Here is a 26,190-nt window from a genome sequence, read left to right on the forward strand (position 1 = left end):
TAAAGGATTTCTTAAGCATTCAGAGTTTGTCTTTAGTATATAATGGGATGAAACATTAATGTTGAAGTTTAATACAGGGTGCTATAAAATCCATTTTAAAGGTGTAACATTGTCAGTGTATATGTACATAATTTTGAGCTACATGATGTGAAGAAAAAGGACAGAATTTGTATTACTAAGGCTCTCTAGTGGCCTTGCTGAGGTGGACTTTAATTCAGAAAACCACTTGAGTCATTTCAAACCCACACAGGGGTTTTGAGTTAATGTGGCTGATTGGATCTCTTCCCAGGACTGTGTGGGTGTGTTTAGATCATACACTGTACAAGGTTTAGACTGATTGATTGGCATCTTCCTGATTCTTCTGTTAGTTTGTGGCACTTGTAAGGGCTGGACAAATGACATCTTTATCATTCTTATTGGTTTGTGGTCTAAAAATTCCCATCGAAGCTCTCGCGCCCCCCACTTTGCTAACCCCCCCACCGTCATCGTGATGGTGGGTCTTCCGGCTCGAGGGAAGACGTACATGTCCAAAAAACTCACTCGCTACCTCAACTGGATCGGCATGCCCACCAAAGGTACACAGCCTTCACAACGAGAACAGTTTGTCCAGTAGCGTATCAGTTACACAATGACACTTTATGTTTTAACTCATGTTTGGCCTGGCAGGGTCAACTCATGTTTCAACCTCTAGGACATGGTGTTCATGCTTGTTGCTTCTTCCCTGTGTGTGTGTGTGTGTGTGTGTGTGTGTGTGTGTGTTCAGAGGCTGTAATTGCATGATGGAGCACCTGGTATAAATCCACTGATTGACTTCCAGATCAGTTTTTGACTCCTTGTCCTCATAAACCACATTTACAAACTCTGCTCAGACAAAAAGAAGCTGACGCAGAACACAAAAACCCACCAACGCTTGAAAAATGTTATAGTTTTTTGCACAGATAGAGGTTTTCTTTACAGTACCTCTGTGTACAGCCCTAATGCTTTGTTAACCATGACAACCCAAGGTTGAAATCAGTAATCAGAGGTGCAGTGCTACGCGCTTCTCTGTGCTTCCGTTGGAGCAGTTGCACACTCATAGTCCCATAACCATGGTGTGTGTCCCCCGATTCAGATCAGTTAAATCAAACGTAAACAAAAGAGGAGCTATACTTAACAACCTAATTGGAATTAAAACTACCACTTCAATGTTAGAACAGAATAGGAAAATTACATGTGGACTATTAAATATTAGATCTCTGTCTTCTAAAGCAGTACTAGTAAACGATTTGATATCAGATAATCAAATTGATCTATTCTGTCTTACTGAAACATGGCTGTACCATGAAGAATATGTTTGTCTAAATGAATCCACTCCTCCCAGTAATATTAATACTCAAATTCCTCAAGGCTCTGGTCAAGGGAGGGGGGGGAGTTGCAGCCATCTTTAATTCAAGCCTGTTAATTAATCTTAAACCTAAACTAAAGTTTAACTCGTTTGAAAGCCTTGTTGTTCTTAATCTTCTACATCCAACATGGAAAATATTACAGACAATTATATTTGTTGTTGCTTACCAAGCTCCAGGTCCATATTCTGAATTTTTATCTGAATTCTCTGAGTTTTTATCATGTGTAGTCCTTAAATCAGACAACGTACTTATTGTTGGTGATTTTAATATTCTTGTGGACGTTAACAACGATAACCTTAGTATTGCTTTCAACTCACCACTAGATTCAATTGGTTTCAGTCAGAGTATACATAAGGCCACTCACTGTTTTAACCACACCCTCGACCTTGTGCTGGCATATGGCATCGAAATTGAAGATTTAATAGTATTTCCGCAGAATCCTTTATTATCAGACCATTCTATAATAACTTTTGAATTCTTACTACCCGACTATACGAAATTAGATAAAACTTCTACACTAGATGCCTATCTGACAGTGCTATAGCTAAATTTAAGGAAGAAATTCCAACAGCATTTAATTCAGAAGATTCTTATGTTAACTTTAGTCCCTCCCAAATTAATAATTTTGTAGACAGTGCTACGGCCTCGCTACGGACGACTTTAGACTCTGTTGCTCCTCTCAAAAGGAAGATGATGAAGCAAAGGAAACTAGCACCTTAAACTCGCAAATTAAAACAAACCTCACGAAAACTTGAAAGTAAATAGCGTTTTACCAATCTGGAAGAATCTCGTTTAGATTGGCAAGACATATAGGAAGGCCCTCAGAAATGCCAGATCAGACTATTACTCATCACTAATAGAAGAAAGTAAGAACAATCCAAGGTTTCTTTTCAGCACTGTAGCCAGGCTGACAGAGAGTCACAGCTCTATTGAGCCATCTATTCCTATAGCTCTGAGTAGTGACGACTTCATTAACTTCTTTAATGATAAAATTATAACAATTAGAGATCAAATTCATCACCTCTTGCCCTCAACTTCTAACCGATAGAAAGAACGACAAGACCTGACATATACTTAGACTGCTTTTATCCTATAGACCTTCAACAATTAATGTTAAAGGTCTCTTCAGCTAAGCCATCTACCTGTCTCTTAGACCCCATCCTGATGAGGCTACTTAAAGAAGTGTTAACCACAGGTAACACTTCATTACTAGATATGATCAATATGCCTTTATTAACAGGTTATGTACTGCAGTCATTTAAAGTAGCTGTTATAAAACCTCTTCTGAAAAAAACCACCCGCGATCCTGAGGTCTTAGCCAACTATACACCTATATCTAATCTTGCCTTTCTCTCCAAGATCCTTGAGAAGGTAGTTGCTAATCAGTTATGTGATTTTCTACATAGCAATAGTTTATTTGAGGACTTTCAGTCAGGATTTAGAATGCATCATAGCACAGAGACGGCACAAGTGAAAATTACTAACGGCCTTCTAAATGCTTCAGACAAAGGACTTGTCTCCGTACTTGTCTTACTAGATCTTAGTGCTGCATTCCACAATATTGACCATACCATCCTGTTACAGATACTGAAACATTTAGTTGGCATTAAAGAAATCACACTAAGCTGGTTTAAATCCTATTTCTCTGATCAATCTCAATTTGTTAATGTTAACGATGAATCCTCCAGGCACGCTAAAGTTAGCAATGGCATTCCACAAGGCTCAGTGCTTGGACCAATTCTGTTCACCTTATATATGCTTCCTCTAGACAATGTTATTAGGAAACAGTCAATTAACTTTCAATGTTACGCAGGTGACACCAAATTATACCTATCAATCAAGCCAGACAAAACCAGTCAGTTAGCTAAACTTCAAGCATGCAAGAGAGATATAAAATCATGGATGACCTACAATTTTCTGATGTTAAACTCAGACAAAACCAAAGTTATTGTGCTGGGCCTAAACACCTCTGAACCTCATTATCTAAAGATATAGCTACTCTGTATGGCATTGCCCTGGCCACCAGCACTACTGGCAGAAATCTAGGAGTTATTATCTAACACCCACTTACAACAAACCTCAAGACCAGCCTTTTTTCACCTTCGTAACAATGCCAAAATTAGGCACATCCTGACTCAAAATGATGCTGAAAAACTAGTACATGCATTTGTTACTTCCAGGCTGGACTATTGTAATTTCTTGCTATCAGGTTGCTCAAATAAGTCCCTTAAGACTCTCCAGCTGATCCAGAATGCTGCAACGCGTGTTCTGACAAGAACTAAGAAAAGCGATCATATTTCCCCTGTATTAGCTTCTCTGCATTGGCCTTCTGTAAAATCCAGGATTGAATTTAAAATCCTTCTCCAGACCTACAAAGCTCTAAATGGTCAAGCACCATCATATATTGAAGAGCTCATAGTACCTTATTGTCCCACTAGAGCACTGCACTCCCAAAATGCAGGGTTACTTGTGGTTCCTAGAGTCTCTAAAAGTAGAATGGGGGCCAGAGCCTTCAGCTATCAGGCTCCACTGTGGAACCAAAACAAGTTTTTAGAACTGATTAGAACTGGTCAGTAACTATCTTTTGAACTCAATTACAGGCTTGAATGTTATAAGTTGTACATGAGCTGAAAAGTTGGGCAGTGTGCATTTTGTGGCAAATCTTTTCAGGTTAAAGTACTCTAATGTTAATCCCCCTACTCTTTTATCAGACTTGTATAAATATTTAATCAGTGTGGGATAAAAAGGTTAAAGCTACATTGTGTAAGAATTTCTCCCATCTAGCGGTGGAATTGTATATGACAACCAACTGAATATTACTTTCTAGCCCCTCCCATTCTGATCGCGTTTTAAGTCCTACGGTGGCCAAACCCAAAATTAGCTCTTAGTATCTTCATCGTTTACACGCAGCTGTTCTGGCCACTCCAATATTAACTTTGGTCTTGTTGCTTTGCCTGTCACGTTGTCGTTTTAATTATCTTTTTTGCTTCCCTGGCGAGTAATCTCCCCCTTGCATTTGTCACGGTGCCACTGAGTGTAAAAGGGCGAAAGGCGGAGGTATGTCCCTCTTTGGCTAATGTATTTTAAAGATGGAGGCGCTACATGCCGGCCGTCATTTGAGCGAGTCGCTCGTATGTATTCTGAATGGCAGATTCTACGCTTACGAAAATACTTTGATTAGTTGGTGGAAGTAATAACACGTGAATGAGCACATATTTGTGAAAGAATAAATGTTTTTTTGCTAAGAATCAACTAAAAAGATTACACAATGTAAGTTTAAATGAACTTGTGCTGCAGCTGTGGAGTGTTCTCTGTTGACCTCTAGAGAGCAGTGGTGTCAAGAGAAAAATCTATGGTAATCCCAGGAGAAAGTTCATAATAATTTAACACTGAAGTCATGCTTGATGAGATCCCTGTTATTCTGCACCTGGAGAATAATTATAAACCTACAATTGTGACCGGGACTTTCTGTTATTGTGGAAGGCCCAGAGTAAATATTTGTTTCATACACTCAGAATGTAGTAGAATTTATGAGTTATTACTTCCTAAAAATAGAGTAAAAAAATAGATATAGGTTTTCTTAAGCATTCAGAGTTTATCTTTAATATATTTAACTAATAGGATCAAACATTAATGTTGAAGTTTAATACAGGGTGCTATAAAATCCATTTTAAAGGTGTAACATTGTCAGTGTTTGTCCTTAGAGGCAAATTGTGAGCTACATGAAAGCAGCATGTGAAGAAAAAGGACAGATTTCTTTTACTTTTCTTGTTTGTTATTACTAAGGTATCTCTAGTGGCCTTGCTGAGGCGGACTTTAATTCAGAAAACCACTTGATGAGACATTTCAAACCCACACAGGGGTTTTGAGTTAATCTGGCTGATTGGATCTCTTCCCAGGGGGGTGTGTTTAGATCATAGACTGTACAAGGTTTAAACTGATTAATTGGCATCTTCCTGATTCTTCTGTTAGTTTGTGGCACATGTAAGGGCTGGACAAATTACACCTGTATCATTCTTATTGGTAGATGAAGAACTAAAAAAAAATCCAATTAAAGCTCTGGCCCCCACCTTCAACCTGAGCAGAGGTATAATCAGCCAGAACAACTGAAATCACCTGTGTGTGTGTGTGTGTGGCTGTAATTGCATGATGGAGCACCTGGTATAAATTCACTGGATGAGTTCCAGATCAGTTTTTGACTCCTTGTCCTCAAACCACAGTTACAAACTGCTCAGACAAAAAACAAACAAATAAACCCCCACCAACACCATGTTTGTTTGATTTTAGTAGGACATTAATCATGGGTTTGTGGTAAGCTGACAGAAAGCATAGATACAGTTACTCTGTGTGCTGTACTAACGCTTTATCAGAGGTTATATTTATCTGATATGTTTTAGCACTAATACATACGTTTATAGGTCATTAAAGCTTTTACATAAATGATTTATGTTTTATGTGTTTCAGAAGAAACTATAAACTAGATTGAGACAGCAATGAATACGCATTTTCGTTCAAAAACTATACTTCAACAAATTCATTTTTTTTAAAACATAATTTGTGTTGTTTGTCATTAATGACGCCCCCTAGTGGCCTCCGTGGTGGCTGACCAGCATTCTGACAACAATCTGACCGGACATTTAAAGGTCTGTCAGTCGTAACTCCTTGTCCTCCTAAACCACATTCACAAACTCTTTTACAAAAAGAAGCCGACACAGGACACAAAGAACACCAACATGTTATAGATTATCTTTGATTTTAATTGGACATTATTTACAGGATATACATAGTGTTTCATTGAAACAAGAGTGTTACACTGGCGGGAAAAGCCCTCTTAGGTCCTGAAGTCAAAAGATGGCTAATGTGCGTAAAGAACATGTTGCTGATCTGGGTTCGTATTCAGGGGTCAAAAAGTAAACAAGACTGCTGCCGCTGTATCAGTGGCTTCGACATGTAACAGTTTTCACAGAATCAACACAGTAGGATAATTCAGAGATGAATCAGTTCAAGTTCAGTGTATTGGAGCCAATTCAATATCACAAATTCACCAGCAAGGGGGGTGGGGTTCGCTTTTGTTTTACAGCTCCAATGTATTATTGTAAAAAAAAAACAAAAAAACAAAAAAAAACAACCGAAGGTTCAAACAAAACAAAGTGTATATACAGTTGAACTCAATAGATATATACATCTATATACATACAATATTATATAAATATAGTAAAATAGATTAAATTACATTGATTTTTACGGTCTTCCATAAATAGATGTTGGACAATAAAAGTATGGTGACGTGTTAAGTTAGTGTTGGAAGCACAGTGCACTGTCAGATGACAGGTTCACGACTCGGCGGGGAAACAAGTCCACATCGAGCAATCAAGTTCTTCATTGTGAAACATTTCGAAAGCAGAAAACTGCGCGACCGTTTTTAGTTTGTTTTTTGTTGCAAGTTTAACAGGTATATTAGAACCACTGCATGTGGTCAAATTCAAAGTATTCTCCCATAAAGAAAAACATTTTTAAGTTCTCCCCTCCCCCGAATGGGGGAGAAGGGGAACTGGAGACACTGGAGACCTCCCGTTCTCAAAGCAGTAGTGTCATCGCTGTACGCACTGTTCCAACAAGATCTTCAGCAGGTTATAAAGAGTAAATACAGTTTTGTGAGAGTCCTCTTGTGAGCTACTCTGCAGCTCCCAGTGTCGGGGTTTGAAAAGGCAGGTTCTGTTGACTTATATTGGGTTTTACAAGGAAAGCTGACACTATAAGCAAGGTCACGAAAGCCTTTGGTACGAATACTGAAAAGGCGGTGTAGTAGGCCTCGCCTGTGGAAACTGACGCCTTGTTTTTTTTCTTCTCCACAATTGTGCTGAACAGTTAAGTGCTTTTCAATATACAGAGATGCTTTACAAATACAATTTTGGCAAAGAAAACAACAACAACAAAAACAACAAATGTTGGAAGGAACTTAATTGTCTTTGAGGAGGATGAACTTTCAAGTCCGTTGTCTCTCGTCAATCTTCGGTGAGATTCACACATGTTTCTCAGCAGGATTAGTTTTCGCAGAGCTCTGAGGTCACAGCCACACATGACATCACACCTGAGTGCGAGCTGCACTTTGAACTCTCGGCTGTCATCTCTGATTTGAGGCACCTTCAAAATATTTCTTTTCAGCTGTACCATAACTACGAAAGAACATCACAAAATAAAAACGAGCATGAAACGACAATGAAAAAAAGTTACAGTAAAAAGAGAAAACAAGTAAAACACCATCGTTGTGGCCTAGAACAGCATACTGTACAAAGTTCGATACATTCTCTTGGAATGGCGTGGTTCGTCGCTCAGGAAGTCAAAGCCGAGCATTAAGTGAGTTCTTGTGTTTGTTTTGTTTTTTCTTTTCTTTTCTTTTACAATAGGTGTTGATCTTTGTTGGTTTGCGCGGATGTAGCAGTCCAGCGCTGAAAGCCTTCTCGGTCTTCGGCAGGCCACAGCAGGAGAAGTGGACCTTTTAGTGCCCTTTGCCGTGTGTGTCCGGGCTGGATGAGGCGTTGTGGATCCAGTCCAGGATGATGAGGCTCATGCTGCCGATCATGACCACGAAACCGCACAGCAGGAAGGCGGTGGCCTGGAGAGGAGAAAGAAAACGCATTTAGCTAACGTATTCATCCTGAGCGACATTAAGGAAGATGTTGGCGCCATTACACAACTTTGTTTTGTTTTGTTTATATACCACGTTGGTTATGCTAATTGATCTGCAGTTTTATGTTTGAGCACTGGGTGGAGCATTGCCTTTGGGAAGGCATATAATTAACTTATTAATTAATGAACAGCTTTTCACCGTGTCAGGTTTGCGTGTCATAGCCAGATTAGTTGGGTCACAGCACCGAAATGCAGACAGATTGTGGACATTGATTATTGGCGTCCAAGCAAGTTCTTCCATGGTCCCACCTCATTGGCCTAATGTAGGAGTTGGTAAAAGACTCTACAGGAGAGCTTGGCAATTTGGGAAATACGCTTATTTGTATTTTTTGCCAAGAGTAAGAAGAGAAAAATCTATATTATTCTCGGCTTAGCTTAACATAAGAAATGGCCAAAATATAGTAGAGATATAACGTGGTTGGTGAGTGAGCTTTTAGAGATACTGGGCAGATTTTGTTACCATTTGACAAAGCCAGGCTAGCTGTTTCCCCACGTTTCTAGTCTTAGCTAAGCTAGACTAACAGTCTGCTGGCTACAGTGTCACGTTCAACAGACAAATATGAAAGCGTTTCCAGTGTTTGATCTAGCTCTCAGAAAGAAATAAGCACAGTAAATAAGCCTATCATCTAAAATGTCGCACCACTGCTTCAAAATGCATGTAGATCTAAGAACTGACTAACTCCTTACCCCAATCTTTTGCACGGACTTCATGGACTCCTTCTTGACCAGTTTGATGTAGAAAGCCGAGGGCAGGATGAAGATGAGCATGGCAGCAGCAGAGGCACCTGTGTGATGGAAGAAATTCGGCATTTAAGTCACATTGTTGGAATCGTTGGGTCGTTGTTAATTAGTGAGGACAAGACCTACTCTATCTGTAAAGTGTTCTTAAATAGCTTCTGTTATGATATGACGCTATTAAGAACAATTGAATTGAATTGTGTTTTGTAATTGAGATGCTTTTTATGGCATTATCACACATGTTCACACACGCAGACACTCACCGATGAAGCCAAAAATGTCCCTGATGGTGGGGACAAAGATGACCAGGGCATTGGTGCCGACCAGCAGGAAAACAGTGATGATGGTGTGGCGGATCCAGCTGAATTCCTTAGAGGCGCACAGGAGGTGGTTGACCGAGGTACGAATCTACGAGAGAGAGAGAGAGAGACACAAAGAGAGGTCATCCTCGTGACCCACTAAATTCACCACAGTAATAATAAGATGAGCTCAGTCTCTTTGACACTTACAGGGAAGAGCACCACGGGGACGGTGAGGGTGACGGCTGTCAGCACAGCCAGACGGACGATCAGCAGGACCACATCAGCCTTGTAGATTTTGGAGTAGGTGTGCAGCAGCTCAGGCTCCACGTTCACTGTGTAGAGAGACAGCAGAGAACCTTTTAGAACTTGATTCAAGTACAGTTTGCAATAAAGGGCTGTAAGCTGCCAAATTTTTTATCGGAATGACGAAACACCTAAATAGTTTAAGCAATAGTTACAGCATGGCTGTAGACTCTTGTTATATTTTGGAGAACATGTAATGAAACATGTTAAGTTTAATACTTGAAACAACACCAAAGCACTTTGCCTCTTCGGTCCCCCTAAAGGTTGGAAGGGGAATTGTCCATTGTAGTTTCTTAAGTCGCATTCGAACTACAGATCCGCTACCCAATCTGGCAAACTTGCATAGTGCGGTTGTAGTCGATAGAGGGCCCGCAAAGCGAATGCAGAAGTGCCGTTCACCCCGTTACGAGTTGATGAACCACTGAAACGATTTTGGAAACATTATTTTAAGGTACAAAAGAATCTTTAGTGTTGCTTTAATCATAAAAAGGCTTCATGTGAGCGTGAAAGTTAATATCTTACTAGGCTTAAAACGCATGTTCAGTAGTAAAAGTGAAACATTTTGCTCTATCCATGCCTCCTAACAATGTATTTGTTTCTGTGTGTTAAAGCACAAAATACCGGAAGAGCAGCTTATAACAAAGGTCAGGATGGTTTCTTAATGTCTACCTGCCCTGGCTTAAACTGCACCGAACCACATCAGGTTCTGCCCTGTCATGACGGTGGAGGAAGTATTTGTTTTATCAACCTCTTGTCCAACCAGTTTTTAAGTTCACTATGTTCCTGCCATAGCAAACAGAGACGCACGCATGGTGGCACACTGGTCAGCTGCGTCAGGTGGCTTATTCCCACTCTTGCATAACAGACCTTGAGTCCGGAGGATTTTGTGCCAGGAGGGATAGGCTGCTATTTAATTTGGACCTGGGAGTTTCTGCTGAATCTGGATTGAGCCGCTCTGACTATCCTGGGTTAATGACTACTAGTAAACCCACACTAGTACGAGTAACAATTAAGATTACTCTAAGTTGCTGTCCAGACACCTGTTTCTGAAATAATGTTTGGCATGTTTTTGATGCCATATATGCTTCTCCTTACATTTCATTTTGAGAAAATAAATATTTATTTTTTATAGTTAAAATTTCAGGTAGATTACGGAATCAGCTACATACCAAAAATTGTTCCACCATACAGCAAGTGTATAGATTCATATATATGCATGAAATGCCACTGGGGTTTTTCCCGGTCAAAGAGACTCACCGTTGAATGTCAGATATCCGAAGAGGGCAGCCAGCAGGTACATGATGAACATGGCCAGGAAGGACACATTGGCAACGCCCTGCATCTTTTTGCGGGAACGGCTGTTTGGGTTGAGAGAGGAGGGGATGTTTCATTTAGACACCAGTTTTTTTTTTTGTTGTTATGTAAGTGTGAGATAAACTCCTGAAAATGATAAGACAGCAGCTGTGGTTTGTAGTTTGGCGATACAATGAAAGTTGTGGGCACTCACTCTTTAAGCTCCTCGTACATGGGCAGGATGGCAGGGTGGCACACAAAGGCGAAGGACAGGATGGGAACGGCGTAGACAGTCTGGAGAGGGGGGGGTGGAAACAACAAATTTAGCATTCACGCACAAAGTATTCCGTGAGATTTTTTTGTTTTACAACAAATTACATTCCTCCAGATGCTTTGCGTTTTAAAGAGCTTTACCTGAGAGTTGAAGACAAAGTATTTTGGCGTGCAAGCGTCCTCGCTGTAGTCCACGGCGGTGGTGTTCAGCTGGGACAAGGTGGTGTTCAGCACTTTAATTGTTTCGTTCAGAGCGCTGACGTCCACAGGGAGAGGGCACGGGATCTGGAACTTCTTGATGATCACCTGGAGGACAAGACAACCGATTTTAGGCTAAATCAGCTAGCGCTTTAGGCTAATATACAGTGTTTCTTGCTAAAAAGCCAATTCAAAACAGCATTTAGCTCACCGTGGGAAACTAAAACCACACTGAAACCATACCACTGTGAGAAATGGGTAAACAAAAACAACCTTAAAAGATCACAATGATGCAGCCAAATTTCTGTTTTACTATTTTATTTCATTAAGTTCAATTGTTTTTATGACTCTGGCTTATTGTTTTTCCCCAATAAATTAATCCTACTCTTGTACTGTGTAGGAAGGAGGGGAGCCAGGGATTCCATGGAAAAAATGACTAAGACTCATCTGGCACAACAGGTTGGCTCATGTGCCCAAGGGGGGTGTGCAGGAAATGTATGTATGTGTGTGTGTGTGTGTGTGTGTGCTACGCTATGACGCACAAATACACAAACACATTCGTACTGCCCCACAAAGCCAAACAGCTGGAACTGTGTGAGGAGTGAAACTGAGATAAGGAACTTCACACAATAGCCAAGGGGTCAGTTATAATCTAAACACATAACTGAAGCAGTACCTCTTTAAGTTAATTTATATTTATATTTGTGTGTGTGTGTGTGATGCTTGAGGAAGCAGGTGGGTTTTACTCACCACAATCAGAAAGAACACCATACAGAGCAGGGACAGACCACTGGTGTAACCAAGGTAACCTAAGGGGTGGAAGCAAAAACAGAAACATGAGCTACTTTTTTTTTTTTTTTCTTCTATTTTGAAACTGCATAATGTTTCTTCTATTTTCCTTGCATGACTTCACTCTGAGTTGTGAACATTTTGAGACATGCGAGTGCGTCACGACCCCCGTTCCAGCCATATGTGGCAATGCCTGAACACATTTTACACACTGCTTACCCAAGTTCCTGAGCAGTGACAGGGGCAGGATAATAACAACAGTCACCATCAGCACCAGGTAGTCACCGTTAGTGTACCACGCTCTGAAACACAACAGGACAGGACAAGAACAAGTTAGCGATACTGTTTACGTCATTTACTGTGTGACTTATTTTTTTTTTTTTACATTTTTGCTTCCTGTTCCTTCCTGTTATTTAGATTTGATATATTTGACAAAGTTCACAACAGCTAGGCTTTTTTTTGTTGTTGCAATGTTTGCGAGCTCTACTGTGTAATGTAAATGAGAAGTCATAAATACTTTGCATGCATCCTCATCTAATTTTAACATCAGAACAACGTCAAAGCTTCAAAGGATCATTTTACCTTTCATAGAAACAAAAAGCCGGAAACCTCGTATGTGTGTAACATTTTATTTGAGGTTATTAAGGTATTGTTGGCAGTGGACATTGTTTGTCATCTTTTTTTAGGATACACTACAGTGTTTTTGACATGTGGATTTTGTCTTTTTGTTTCAGGCTTAGTTCAAGTTTAACAGTATGTATATACTGGAGCTTTGATCACATATACAGTCATCTTTTTCCAAGCTGAAGACACTGAGTAAGCAGCACCGAGAGTAAACTAATTAGCACTAAAAATGACTACTTCGTCCAGAAAACATTCACATTAAATCCACTTTTCTGTCAGAATTCTCTTTTACATCTTCAGGCCTGATCAAAGCTCTCCAACGTCAGCATGTCAGCTGCCACGAAGCTGGCCTGCGCATGACGACTGCATCGCTCACAGAAATAGATTGAACAAAGCAGCACTGAGGAGCTTTTTTGCTCTGAACATCAATTTTTTAAACTGGGAGCGAGGTCGCAATGAGCTCATGGCGCGCTCCGTCTCGATGCGGCACCGGCTGCGTCTTCTAAAAGGGCTCTTTGAAGGATCGACTGAGCACTGTCCATCCCTTTAAAATGTCCGGAGCCCCTCCCCCCCCGCCCTCAGCACTTCAATAACAACCGGCAGCCATTTTGCTTGATGTGAAACTTCACCTCGAGTGCGTCAGCCAGGAATTCCTGCTCTCCATAGGGTTAACCTTAACCCTAACCCTAACCATAACATGACACCTCATTTAAAAATCTTTGTTCTGATGGGGAATGTTGGTTTTTTTGTGCTCGAACACGCAGCTTTCCGACACATCAGTTCTTTCACCAATTATTCAAAGTCCTGACCCTGCAAACAGCCCCTTCTGGGATGTGTGTATTGACATTTTGTTAACAGTTATATCAGCAAAACTCAACCTATTCATCTGTTCCTTGGTCGGAGGCTGATCCGCTCACCAAGTTCTTGGAAATCTAGTCGGAGAGTTGTTAGAGAGTTCAGAACCTCCATTAGCGGCTCATAAACCTACATTTTTTACCAATATATAAAAGAAAAAAAATCTCCCGCATTTATATCAAACTAAATTTGAATTCATTTCAAAAATTCGATCAAAAATGTTAAAGAAAAATTTATTTACCCATGTATTTTCTGCCTAGATGCAGCAAAGTTTTCATATTTTTATGCTTCTAAAATGAATCAATTTGAAATATGAAAACCAAAGAAACGTCTATAAGTGATTACACTGCAGCCCGAAATTATTAGTCCTATTAGGATGCTGAAAGTTAAAGCAAAGCCCTTCAGACTTTTTGACCACTACTAGCGCTGTTGAGAAATGTTTTTATGAGTGGAACCCGGACACATTTGTTTTAAACTTTTCGAGACCTGGTGATCGGGTGATCAAATGGGTTTTCTGAGTTTGGAAGCTAATCAAATATTTGGCCACTCACCCAGTGCTGACTCCCATAAAGGATTCAATGACGATGGGCAGCTCGTATTTGACGATGTAGAGGTAGCTTGACATGGCTGTGAAGACAAAGCTGCAGTCAGTATATTGCCATGTAAAATGAGCCAAGTCATGTCCCATGACGGGAACTGGAAAAGCTGCTCTACGTTCCAAAAACACACACTGGTTCTCCCTCCATGCGGTCAGTTTAGAAACAGAGGGACAGTGTTGTAGCTCATGGAATAAACACAGGGTGGATAAATGAAGAAACGCAATTCAATTATAGTTACATAACACTTGAAAGAAGAAGTTCTTTGCTGTTAGAGCTCTAACAATTCCAAATTTTACTTTGCAATTAATTGTCTCAGAAATAATTGCGATTAACAACATAACTGTCTCTTTTAGTCAAATAAAAAAAATAATGATGTATTACTTTTTCAGACATTAAACTTTTCTATGAAGTAAACCACGTCTCTTTATTATTATAAAACACTATTTTTTTCTTAAATTAACATAAAATTGACAATAGAACATTTATCCTCATCAATAAAAAAAAAAAACACCAATAACCACTTATACTGTATAATTGCAATTTTGGCATCTCTAAACAAAATCAGCAATTACCAAGAGTAAGAGCTAAGATTTAGCTAATGTTAAACAAAGGAACGGCGATTACGTAAAAATAACTGCGATTAGACAATGACGTAAGAATTGTTACAGGCCTGTTTGCTGTTAAAATGCCACAGTCTCTCACCTCCGATGTTCTGCATGGTGATGGAGATGGAAGCGGCGAGTTTCCCCGGCATCCCGAAGGCTTTGTAACCCAGCTGCTCGTACACCAGTGCACCTTTTAAAGAAGAAATACACAAAGACAGGGAGATTTAGCATTCCAAAAATACCTCCAAGAAGCCAGCGGGAAGTCTGGACACAGGAGTATCTGACAGACGCACCTCCTTCGTTGGCCGTCTTCAGCAGCAAGTGGACAGAATACAAGGAGAAGATGGCGACGGCCATGAGGAGAATCCTGTAAACAGACGAGAGGAGTCTTTAGCTGAATGTTGACTAGCAACCGAGGCGGAAATTACAAGGGGAAACCAATGACAAACCGGTCCTGACATATGCTGAAATGTTTAGCTGTTGCAGATGCTAATCTCTAGAGTGAACACTTGTGTTGAACATGCGACTTTAAAGGCCAATCCAATGACCAATGTGTTACCGTGGCTGCGGTTAACAAACACATTGACATTTAGTTAACGGGAAGGTTGGGCTTTCCTCTGCTGGACGTGCAGAATATGTTTCTTACACCAATATACCCTTGTCATGACTCCTAATCTTATGTCTTTTGGAAGAAACTGACAGCAGGATATGGGAATTTCATGCATTTCTACTAAGATACTGATATTCATTTCAATAAAGTACCTCAAAGAAAGGCTAGTGAATAATTATCTCAAACCATTTTTTTTTATCTGCAAAGAATGTCCACAGTGAGAGAATTTTGACTAGAGATGTTCCAATAAAATGTTTCCTTCCCGACACTGATTCCGAAACTTAAACTTGCAGCCCAGAATGTTTTCCCAACTACTAATCTACTATTATGCTGTTCACCGAAGAAATCTAACAGAAGTGAGTAAATATTCTTTTGGGAATCCTTGATTTTAAATTAGAGCAGTCCAGTTTGTTATGGGACTGATTCGAATGTAGCAGATTTGTCATTGTCAACATTCATTCTGTGAACTTTACTCCAGCATAGTAGAACAAAAAAATAGATTCCAAGATTAGTAATGTTGTTTACGCCAAATTCCTGCCCTACCTATGTTATGTAACTTACAATGGTTGCCTCTTTTTAGGTGGCAGGCGTGACAATAAGTCATCCTCAACAATTGTTGTGTTCTGCTTTCGGAACGGGGAAGACAGTTGGAGAACAATTAAACACAAAAAGGACGTAGGTCTTTTTTCCTAGGCAACTATCGTGTTTTTCCTAAACGGAAAATATAGTGCATATAGCTGCTGTAAATGGGAGGAAATAAAATCCTGGTTGAGCATGCCCGTGGACCGCCCTAACTCTGGGACGAGCCCCCACTGTTTATAACTTCTGGCTCCGTCCCTGCTGCATCAGCAGGGTTACAAAGGATGAAAGGTTTCCCTGTACGACATGGTCTTAGCACTCTTGGGAGGTTGCAGAGCCAGCGGTATGTGCCTGTGCATTAATAGTCCAGGTGAAAATGAATCTCCAGGCCATTAGAGGATCTGGGTGGATAGGCGCAGCATTTCCTCCGTGCATGTAAGCACTGAGCTGCTTCGAGCCTCTGGCTGGCCACTCGCCTGCCTGTCGTCTGTCTGTCTGCCTCTGACATCCAAATGGTTAATTTTTGGATCGCTTCACATGCTCGGACTCAACAAATATATGCTTTGGATGACCTTTTATGGAGAATAGGTTTGTTCTGGAAGCGTTTACTTAACTTTTTGGAACTGAAAATCCTGATGAGAAGAGCACCAGACAGTGTTTCGAAACGCAAACAGACACGCTATCTCCCGTCAAGGGTTTCTGTAATCCCCAACTTCTGGGCCACGTAGGGCTCCGATTGGTCACCTGCCGGCTCACAGTGTACCATGACGCGCCCCATTCATGATCTCCTGCGAGAGTATGTTACATAACCCTGACCCAAATGCAGTCGGATTAGCTCGGCTAAGCAGCTTCTGCTGCCACTCCCTGTGTTGGAAACGTACATACTGCCATTCGGTGACACCCAAAGAAAGCTAGTAACCTGCTAGGAGTACATGTATTCGTATTTGGACACATGTGTTACATAAAAAAGATACTTAACTGAGGGCCTCTTAGACAGCAGTTATAAAGTGTGAGTCAAAGAAAAGTGCTGTTATAAGTGGTGGTTTCTCCGCAGGAAATTGGGCTCAGAAATGCAGACACTAAAACAAAATGACAGCTGATGTAGAAACGTCTTAACGTGATTCACATAAGCTGCAAAAGTGATAGACACTGTAGGCATTTTGATTTCAAATTGCTGTGGATAACCAACAGGGGGAGCTCTAATAAAAAAAAAAAAACATAATTTTCCTTGAAGAGAATTTACCTTTCCACTTGTTTTCCCACTGAAAATAACACTCTCTCCACAGTGGTATCTACTGCAAACATGATAGCGAGTACTTCAAAACTGTCCGAATGAGCCTTTGTAAACTTTCGACCCCGGTGTAATCTGCTGCTCAGGGTCAAGCGGCTGCAGGTTGAACATACACACACACACACACACACACACACACACACACACACACTGCTGGCGGGGAAAAAGCCAAGCAGATACTTAGTACACATCATGAGCTGCAACCTTGATGCAACAGACAAAACCACACCTGCTCCTGTTCGCCTCAGCTGGATCCAGACTATGAAACAAAACCGTGCACGCGTTGAGTGGTGGTTTTCCTTTGACTTTAAACCTTATCCTGCTGTGACTGTTTTGTTACCTCAAGTACTGCCTTTCTCTGATGCCTGTCGGTGCTTTGCAGTTGTATTTACACTGGCATTACCACCAGATCACCTTTTTTTTGACTCGCTATCAATCGCGATTAGATATTTAAATCGACTGACAGCCCCAGAAAGATAAAAGGCTGTTGGGGAAAAGAACCCTAATATATATATATATATATATATATATATATATATATATATATATATATAGAAACTTACACAAATAGAGCGATGCCAGTGTTGGCCATGGCGTAGGACAGACCCAGGATGCCGCTGCCCATGATGGCGTTGCCCAGGTTGAAGACGGACATGCCAAAGGAAGCATTGCCCTGGTGCTGTGGGGAAAACAATAAAAGGCCCACAGTTAGGAAATGAGGACACACGGGCGTGATCGTTGAAGATGAGCTGTGTTGAAGGATCCTCTTACATATTCAGTCTCGTACTTCTTCTTGCCCAGGTTGTGTTCGGGGAGGAAGTTTTGACTCTCTCCATCGTCAGAGAATTGGCTTTATAAGAGAACAAAAGAGAATTTAGAGAAAACAATGTGTGTACACAGGATGTTCAGTTACTACACAGGGGTTATTATAAGTATATATATATATATATATATATATATATATATATATATATATATAGTATGTTATGGACATATATTTAAAGCCAGTCTCACCCGCCTAGTGGGACCTTCCTAGGACAGTCCTGGTATGTGGTGTACTCATTGCTGTTGGAGCTGCTGTTGTCTTCTTCGGGAGAGATGTTGAGATGGCTCATCTCAGTGGGCTGTTTCATGCTTCAGAGCAGAAAAGAAAAAAAAAAAAAAATAGATAATTTTGAGACACCAGCAGCTCAGCAACTAGTACACATACCAGGACTGTCCTAGGAAGGTCCCACTGGGCAGGTGAGACTTGCTTTAAATATATGTCCATAACATACAAAATACATATATTTAAAGCCAGTCTCACCTGCCCAGTGTGACCTTCCTAGGACAGTCCTGGTATGTGTACTCTTCTTCGGGAGAGATGTTGAAACGGCTCATCTCAGTTTTGGCAGTGGGCTGTTTCATGCTTCAGAACAGAAAAGAATTTTGATTAATTATTATATATTAAATTATATATATATATATATATTTTTTTTTAACGAATTTCTGCTCCCTGCGTTATGCCATAAAAAGACCACAGCCTTTCTTTTCTTTTTTTCTAGCTGTGCGCGTTCACGCTCCCTTTGGAATCCTCAATATTATAGTGAGCATGCAGGCGCGCGCCGCAGCCCTTCTCATGAATTTTAGACCATGTGACTTTTCTTTGGAAGGGGGGAGGGGGGAGAGAAGGGGGAGGGGGAGGGGCGGGTGACGCACCGGCAGTGGAAAAATACCAGACCGGCATTACCTCAGCAGCCGCGATGTGATGTGGAGACGCTGAATAAAAAAAAAATAAAAAAAACAACAAAAAGCCGCAGTACGCGCCGCTGACTTTGCGCACATTTCCCTCCGAAATCATTTGAAAAGTGGAATGAAAACAGGGTGTGTCAACGTCTTTACCCTCACACAGACACACTCCTTAGACATTTCTAAAGCAGAATAAGGGTGCCAATAAGACAAAGCATGTGGATATTCTAAAATCTGACATTCTAAAAATAATAATAATAGGCTAATAGTCATATGTATCTCTCGAGTGTGCCCATGTGGATCCTCACAGAGAGCGCAAAAAGGCGTAACCCCATGCAGATCCATTTAATAACATCATTCCCATGGCCGGCTCCGATGGAAACAATGGCACGTGTTGTCCCCTATATGGGAATGGCTCTCCATTTTGCGCAGAGGGCTCGCACTCTAATCCCTCCTCGGTTTACGATTAGAGGCTTTGCTGATGACACACAGGGACCGGTTTACATGATTTCCTTTTCACTCAGCTTGTGTTGCAATGTTAACCTGTGTGGCAATGCCAACACTGGGCCCACCTCCAGACATGAGTCCAGCACTGCAGCATCACTGTCTGTCACACTGATCAATTATTTATTTATTTTTGGACTAGGGCTGACCTGATACGAAAACAAAAAAGGCATCAGTCCTCACAGAAAGGACATTTTTGGCTCTTTTGGAAACAGAGCCACACAGCTGTTATGGCATGAAGTCGGTTTAATACTGACTAATTAGCCCAAAAGAGCTGGCGACGCATCCACTTTTCATTAGATGATATTCAAAATACAAACAAAAGACAGATATTGGGGTTATTATTTAAGTAGAAAACCGAAAAGTGTACCACCTAAAAGCTTAAGAATGATTTCCCAAAACACTGGGCCGCCTCCATCCGGAAATTTTCTGACAGACAGAGGGTAAATGATGAGACACAACACCGGCATTCTTACCTTGTAAAGATGTGGCAGGAAGCCTGTAAAATCCTTTCAGTAAGTACAAAAAGAAAGAAAAAAGAAACAGCAAATGTCCGGACGATTTCTTCTTTTACTCAAACGGATCCTTGAGTGTATTTAGGCTGAGTGAGAATGAATTGGAAAAATGAATGGATAGGCCTATTAGACAAGATCTGATTCAAAACACTTCAAGTGAAGTCATAACAAAAGACACTTTGAATAATCAAATTTGATTTTCGTCTAATTTATAAAAAAAAAACAATTTTCCAAAGATGCGAAAGGCTCGGAGAGAAAAGCCTGATCTGGTGAAGGAGGGACTCACCCTTTTATAAAGATGAGCGTTGCATCAGCCCGGACCTACACGGAAGGAGGCGGGGGGAGGGGGGAGAATGAGTAGCCCGGCGGGGGGAGGAGGAGGAGTGGCCTGAGTCTTTGGATGGAGAAGGTGGAGACTTTTTACGCACAGCAGTGACGTGCGTTTGTGTACAAACAGAGCAATGACCGAGAGACTTTCCCCTGGAAAACCACAGGAAGCCTCTAGGAGGCTACAGTTTTACAATAGGTGTTATCCACGAAAGCCATATACAGTAAATACTACACTAGTACTATTAACAAAGTCTTCTACAGCAGGCCCTATTCAAATGTTCCAAATACTGTGATCATCAGGATTAGAAAGCAGTTTATTGCCACAGTACTGGAACTACGTGGAATTTGCCTTGCTGATTGGGTGCATGCACAGAAACCAACAAACATATTAGACATTAATAAGAATAAGCAATAAATACTGAAACAGAGATGTGTACAAAATAGTTGTTTATTGTTATAGGAACATCAAAAGTCATCTTATGATAATTGAAGGATAGGGATAAAACGATACACTCAACCCACGATTCCATACACGATTTTAAGTTCCTGACACGATTTTTCTTACGATTTCTTTTAACAGAATGAGCTGCAGACAAATGACTGGGAAATATTCCTTTATTCATATAAACTGTGCAAAATGCCATGTGTCCTCTTATCAAAAGTGCAACTGATAATGATATTATATTATAATATATATATAATATTGGTAATTATATTATATGTATAAGTGAATAATTTGTTAAAACAAATCCCACATCAAAATACCTAAAAAAAAAAAAAAAAAAAAAAACGTATGTAGAGGTTTACTCCTCGACGCAGCGGCCGCAGGTTCGACTCCGACCTGCGACCCTTTTCTGCAGGCCATTCCCCCTCTCTCTCCTCTTTCAAGTCCAAGCTGTCCTATCAAAGTAAAGGCCTAAAAATGCCCCAAAAAAGAATCTTAAAAAAAGTAGATTACGCCCTAGGCCATTTAAAAATTGCATCGGCATTCTTTTTCTTTTTTTTTTATCTCAACCTATCGATATCGATTTTTAACCAATTCGCGATGCATCCTTACATCCCTACTAAAGGATAAACCCTCGAGTAATGTGGACTGCAGTCCTGTCAGATGAACTCAAATACCCCTTCATGTTCGTTGCAATTGATTTTTAAATTTAACCCTAGTGATTATTTGCTACTGCAGAAGTATTCTTTAAATCGCGTGTATGTTGACGTACAGATCTGTTTCCATAGCCTATATGTCATTTATCATAGGACATTGCTCTCTCTTTTGGAAAGCAGAATTTGGTTAGCAATCCCTCGCTGTCTAACCTCTGGAGACTTTTTGAAGGTAAAGTGGACTCAAAAGTTCTTGGATGTCTGTCGCTCCAGATCAGCTCGGGGAGTGGAGCTTCAAAGCAGACCTCCCTGTCGGAAGGAGATTACAAACAAACGCTCTCATGTGATAGAGGCCATCCTGATCCGCCTTCACACTGCTGGCTCTCCTCGTCAGTCAGGTGTGTGTGTGTGTGTGTGTGTGAAGGAGTGTAATCTTCCCCAGCCATGGTTTACAGTCTAGTATGATGTCTGGGATGACTAAGAACTGTAAAGTGACTTAACCATCAGTGTGACCTTTGATTCAGATCCCATAAATATAACACTTCCTACTGATAGTGCTGCTAATACAACATTTTACTGCCACTGCTCCTTATTCTGATAGTAATACATCACTACGACTCTGTCTTATCACTACTACTACTACTATACTACTGTTGTTGCTTCTAATTAGAATTAGAAGAAAATAATTACTACTACTTGTACTAACTTCTACTACTCTTTTTGTGCTTTTTTGGACAGGAAAGGAAAGGGGGGAGAGAAATGGGGGGACAACATGTAGCAAAGAGGCTGGGTATCGTTCAAATTCTTTCGGCGCCGCCCTTCTACAGAGAATCGGGGGTCAGATTCAGCTCATGGACACTCCAGCAGGGTGCATGATTCAACCTGGCTCACCTGAGTCCAGTCATTAAGTGAAGAATGACTCCAAATGAAGAGTTTTAATGCGTATTTAAGAATAAATGACACACAGTTTGAGTGTGCCAGATCTGTGTTACGAATCTGCCTCTAGCTGGAGGTGAAATGTCAGCAGCTGACAACAAAGAGATCTTTCTTATCTAACGCATCATGCAACATCATTCTTCTCTCTTTACACCCTGAACTGCTTCACAAAATGTCATATTGGCGTCGTGATCTTGTGACACCAATTCAAATAACAGCTTTACACGATGAAGAGGGAAGTTTGGTAAGATGTCTCACAAAGATACACTGGTGTCATATTGTCTGGTTTCTATTGTTGGTTGTAGCCGTCAGGTGTTGTGCACAGAGCTCTGTGTTCTTTAAAGGTGCACACTAATTTCATTGCATTACATAGTTTGTTCCAATTGGGCAAGATTTCAGTCACCTAAAATAATAATATAATATAAAAAGCTTTTTGGTTCAAATAAAAGTCTTGGCGCTCAGTTGGTGAAGTTGGACCGCTGTTCATGTCCCGAGTGAAACCAAAAGTCAACGCTGACTTACTTTAACTTGCGTATGTACTGGAAGTTAACTTGCTTACATTACATAATTAACTAACATCACGTACCTAAGTTAACGAAAGTACTTATTCTAACCCAAACCACAAACTTCTACTAAACTTAACCAAGTAGTTCTGTTGCCTAAACCTAACCAAACCCTGCATGTTGACAAAGTAACGCAAAGGGCCACCCAGAGCATTAGCTGGGAGTGAGAATGTGTTGGCCCAAATGGAAGATTGCCTCAAGTGCATTTCATTTCACCCAAACTCTCCAAAAACAGTGTGCAGGGGAATGCAGGTGTTATTGTCTCATGGCACCCGACCTGCAAGGGAAGAGCAAACGATGAACACAGCACACACACGCGCGTAAATACACACATATCTACACACTTGGCATCGAGAAATAAATACTACAAAAGGGCAACACATTCACGGGTGAAAGGACACTTCTGTTGACTCTCTCTCTCACCATTCCTCATAATCTCACTCTCTCACTCACACACACACACACACACACACACACACACACACACACACACACACACACACACACAGTGCATTCCTCTGCCCTCAGTCACACATGAGTATGTTTGCGTGGGGCTCTCTCTGTGTACAAGCCTTTGTTTGGGGCTTTAGATCGACCCAGCCGATCTCAGACGGATCAGGAAACTGGAGCGGGGGCAAAGGGTGCGGGAGGGGATGTGATCTGAACACCGGTGCCCTGTTGCCCCATCAACACACACACACATATATATAAATATAATAAACACACGCATGCATAACATTTGCTATGATTTGGTCCAGGGAGAGGTGCAGGTAGCAGTGCATGGTCAGTCAGGTGAGAGAGGGCGGGGTCAGAAAAGTCAACAAGAGTGTGTCTAAAGGTGGAAAAAAGTAAGGTGAAAAGCTCTTAGTAGTCAGGCACCATCATATCTTAAATCATAATATCACCCCACTAGAACACTGTGCTCCCCCAATTCAGAGTTACTTGTGGTTCCTAGAATCTCCAAAAGTAGAATGGGAGCCAGAGCCTTCAGCCGCGGTGCCCTGTCCTCCTTTTTCCATTGCAGATTTAGTACCGCCTCATGCGTGAGGCGAGCGTGGCTGGTCGTCATAGCGACGCCGCAGGAAAAAAAGTACCTGTTAGCTACCAGGCCTACCACATACTTTTTTTCATTGTGGAAAGACAAAAAAAGGCGAGTCGAGGCGAGTCGAGCAGGTACCATGTAATAAAAAAAAAAATTATTCACCACCCTGCACACACCTTTGCAGAACATTATATCACCCCACTAGAACATGTCTGCCCCCTTTTTAGTTTCATTTGTGGATTTTAGATTACCTGTGGTTCCAATAGGAATCTCGTGACAAAAGAGTGTGACATACCGGGAAGGATGAGTTTGAAAGTTTGGGAAATTTACTTCCTTGGCAAGAATTAGATTAGAAGATTGATGCCCTCAATGTCTTTAAATCCATTGATGAGAGACAAGCTTATTTAACAGACTGGAACCAGGAAACAGCTAGCTAACTCCCTGTAAAACCACAACTTTTATGTTTTGTGTACTGATTAAACTAATAAGAAAATCACTGAGCTTTAGAGTTGCTTGTAGGCAGATTGTTTTTAGCTAGCTGTTTCCTCCTAATTCTAGTCTTTATGCTAAGTTAATCATCTGCTGGCTCTGGCTTCATATTTAGCTAGCATACAGACACAAGAGTGCATTGTATCCATCTTTTCATCTATCTGCAAGCATTTTTTCCAAAATGTCAAACTGTTCTTTTAACAAGCAAACTATTGATGCATTGAGAACTCAGACTGGTTGAACTTGTTTAATGTTACTGGTTAGTTGTGGTTCCTGGTTGGATCTGTGGTTTATTTTCTTCTCCTTACAACCATTGCACATCTAACTACCTCTGCACATTTCATACCCAACAACTGTATGCATAGACACACACTATACAAACGGTATGCTGTGCAATTTATTTTCTTAAAAAAACACATTTTAAATCAACTAAAATACCCAATATTTCCATTAGCAGAGCACGTTAGGCACCTGCAAAAGCATGATTACTTCCTCCTTTGTTGTTTTAAATTTGGTGGCGATTCCCAGCATAGCTACACCCTGAGGTGAACACACCTTTAGCTAAAAGGAGAGTAAATATTAGGACAAACATTCATCAGGTGGCCAGAAAAACAACTAATTGAATACTAATGCTGCACTGTGTCTGCTGGATGTGTAAATAGGCCACTGATTGCAAACATGTTAGCCCTGACTTAATTTTAATAGCCAGAATTTTCTTGTAGATGCAGTAGAAGTTTCAATCTTGTGTCTTGTTGGAAGTAATAACCCCCTACAATCATTGTACCTGATCACCCTGACCCCAAAGTTCATTTATTTCACCTTTATTTTTTACATGCGAGTCATTAAGAACAGGTTCCTTTTCACAATGGCGGCCTGACAAGTGACAAAGCTACTTAAGGGAAGGGAAGGGAAGGAGGGCTAGGAAATAAAATACATCAGACATACAATACATACAGTTTAAAGGGACATAAAATACATTTTAAAATAAAATACAGACAGCCGTCAACACGTTAATTACCTCCTTGGCAGCCATATTTTTTCTAATGTAAATCCATCGCCCACTTCCCAAATGAATACCTTTCAGTGCATCATATTTAACCGTGCCAGTCTCCCACCGAGCCCCCTTCCTGCGTCCGAAGCAGATCGCTAACACCAGCTGCCCCTCTTTCCCCAGCCTATACTAATTAACTTTTCATTTTCTCTGACTTTAGAGTGCAGATTTTCTTGCTCCTCAACCTTACTCACCCCATCCCCACTGTGAGTGTTCTTGGAACAGTCAACCTCTAAGGAGGATCTTTATTACAATATAGACAAACAACTTCTTTTTTTTCCAAGAAGGAAGAGATCTCATGATCGGCCTCGCTTTATAAGGAAAATAAAGGTTGTTGGGGTTTTTCCTCCACTGCCTCTAAGTGTGAACAAAAAGTTAATGCGAAGATCTGTAGGGGTCAAACGTGTATGGGGTAACTGGGTTATTTCCACTACGAGAGAAGAGATAAGCGGAGATGAAGACGTTGGTGTTCTGGTTCATGATGAGCCACCAAGGAAATAAAGACTTACCTTTGTTCCCTGTGGAGCATTTTGGTCCTATTCAAAAGTGATTTTACTAAGATAAGAAGAAAGACATTTGCATTTGCATCTTACATTCCTTGTTTTGTAGTTGTGTGTGCAGGGCCGCCATTTTAGTGTCTTGCTCGTGCCCAGGACAAGATGATTTCCAAATGCCCCCCTTGGGTGTGTCACCCTCCCCCCATTAGTCGGCCCTGTGTGTGTGTGTGTGTGTGTGTGTGTGTGTGTGTGTGTGTGTGTGTGTGTGTGTGTGTGTGTGTGTGTGTGTGTGTGTGTGTGTGT

The 26,190-nt window shown here is 40.9% G+C and overlaps 1 protein-coding gene across 3 annotated transcripts; it reads right to left on the reverse strand.

The window, feature by feature from the left end:
- Positions 1–6,121: 6,121 nt before the first annotated feature.
- slc38a2 (solute carrier family 38 member 2) lies at positions 6,122–20,167 on the reverse strand. 3 transcript variants are annotated; one of them, XM_028570947.1, is made up of 17 exons: positions 19,843–20,167; positions 18,441–18,542; positions 18,149–18,268; positions 17,906–17,984; positions 17,698–17,813; positions 14,948–15,021; positions 14,752–14,844; positions 14,002–14,077; positions 12,191–12,273; positions 11,933–11,991; positions 11,126–11,290; positions 10,926–11,005; positions 10,676–10,776; positions 9,323–9,447; positions 9,077–9,221; positions 8,763–8,860; positions 6,122–8,001 (listed from the first exon to the last, which is right to left on the reverse strand). In XM_028570947.1, exons 2-17 carry the CDS (start codon positions 18,539–18,541, stop codon positions 7,885–7,887), a joined length of 1,632 nt encoding a protein of 543 aa, XP_028426748.1. In that variant the 5' UTR covers position 18,542; positions 19,843–20,167; the 3' UTR covers positions 6,122–7,884. The 3 variants fall into 3 exon arrangements, with proteins under 3 accessions (XP_028426748.1, XP_028426749.1, XP_028426750.1); XM_028570948.1 differs by lacking the exon at positions 18,441–18,542; XM_028570949.1 differs by lacking the exon at positions 18,149–18,268.
- Between the last annotated feature and the right edge of the window lie 6,023 nt (positions 20,168–26,190).

This window comes from Perca flavescens, chromosome 23, assembly GCF_004354835.1.
Source record: "Perca flavescens isolate YP-PL-M2 chromosome 23, PFLA_1.0, whole genome shotgun sequence".
Taxonomy (NCBI): Eukaryota; Metazoa; Chordata; class Actinopteri; order Perciformes; family Percidae; genus Perca; species Perca flavescens.

Excerpts from the sequence above, each read along its gene's own strand:
- slc38a2 (XM_028570947.1), bottom strand. The coding sequence starts at position 18,541 with ATGAAACAGCCCACTGCCAAAACTGAGATGAGCCGTTTCAACATCTCT. Across the intron at positions 15,022-17,697 it reads ACTGGCATCGCTCTATTTGT|GATTCTCCTCATGGCCGTCG; the intron begins GTAAGTTTCTAT and ends GTCTGTTTACAG. Across the intron at positions 9,448-10,675 it reads CGGATATCTGACATTCAACG|TGAACGTGGAGCCTGAGCTG; the intron begins GTGAGTCTCTTT and ends CTCTCTACACAG.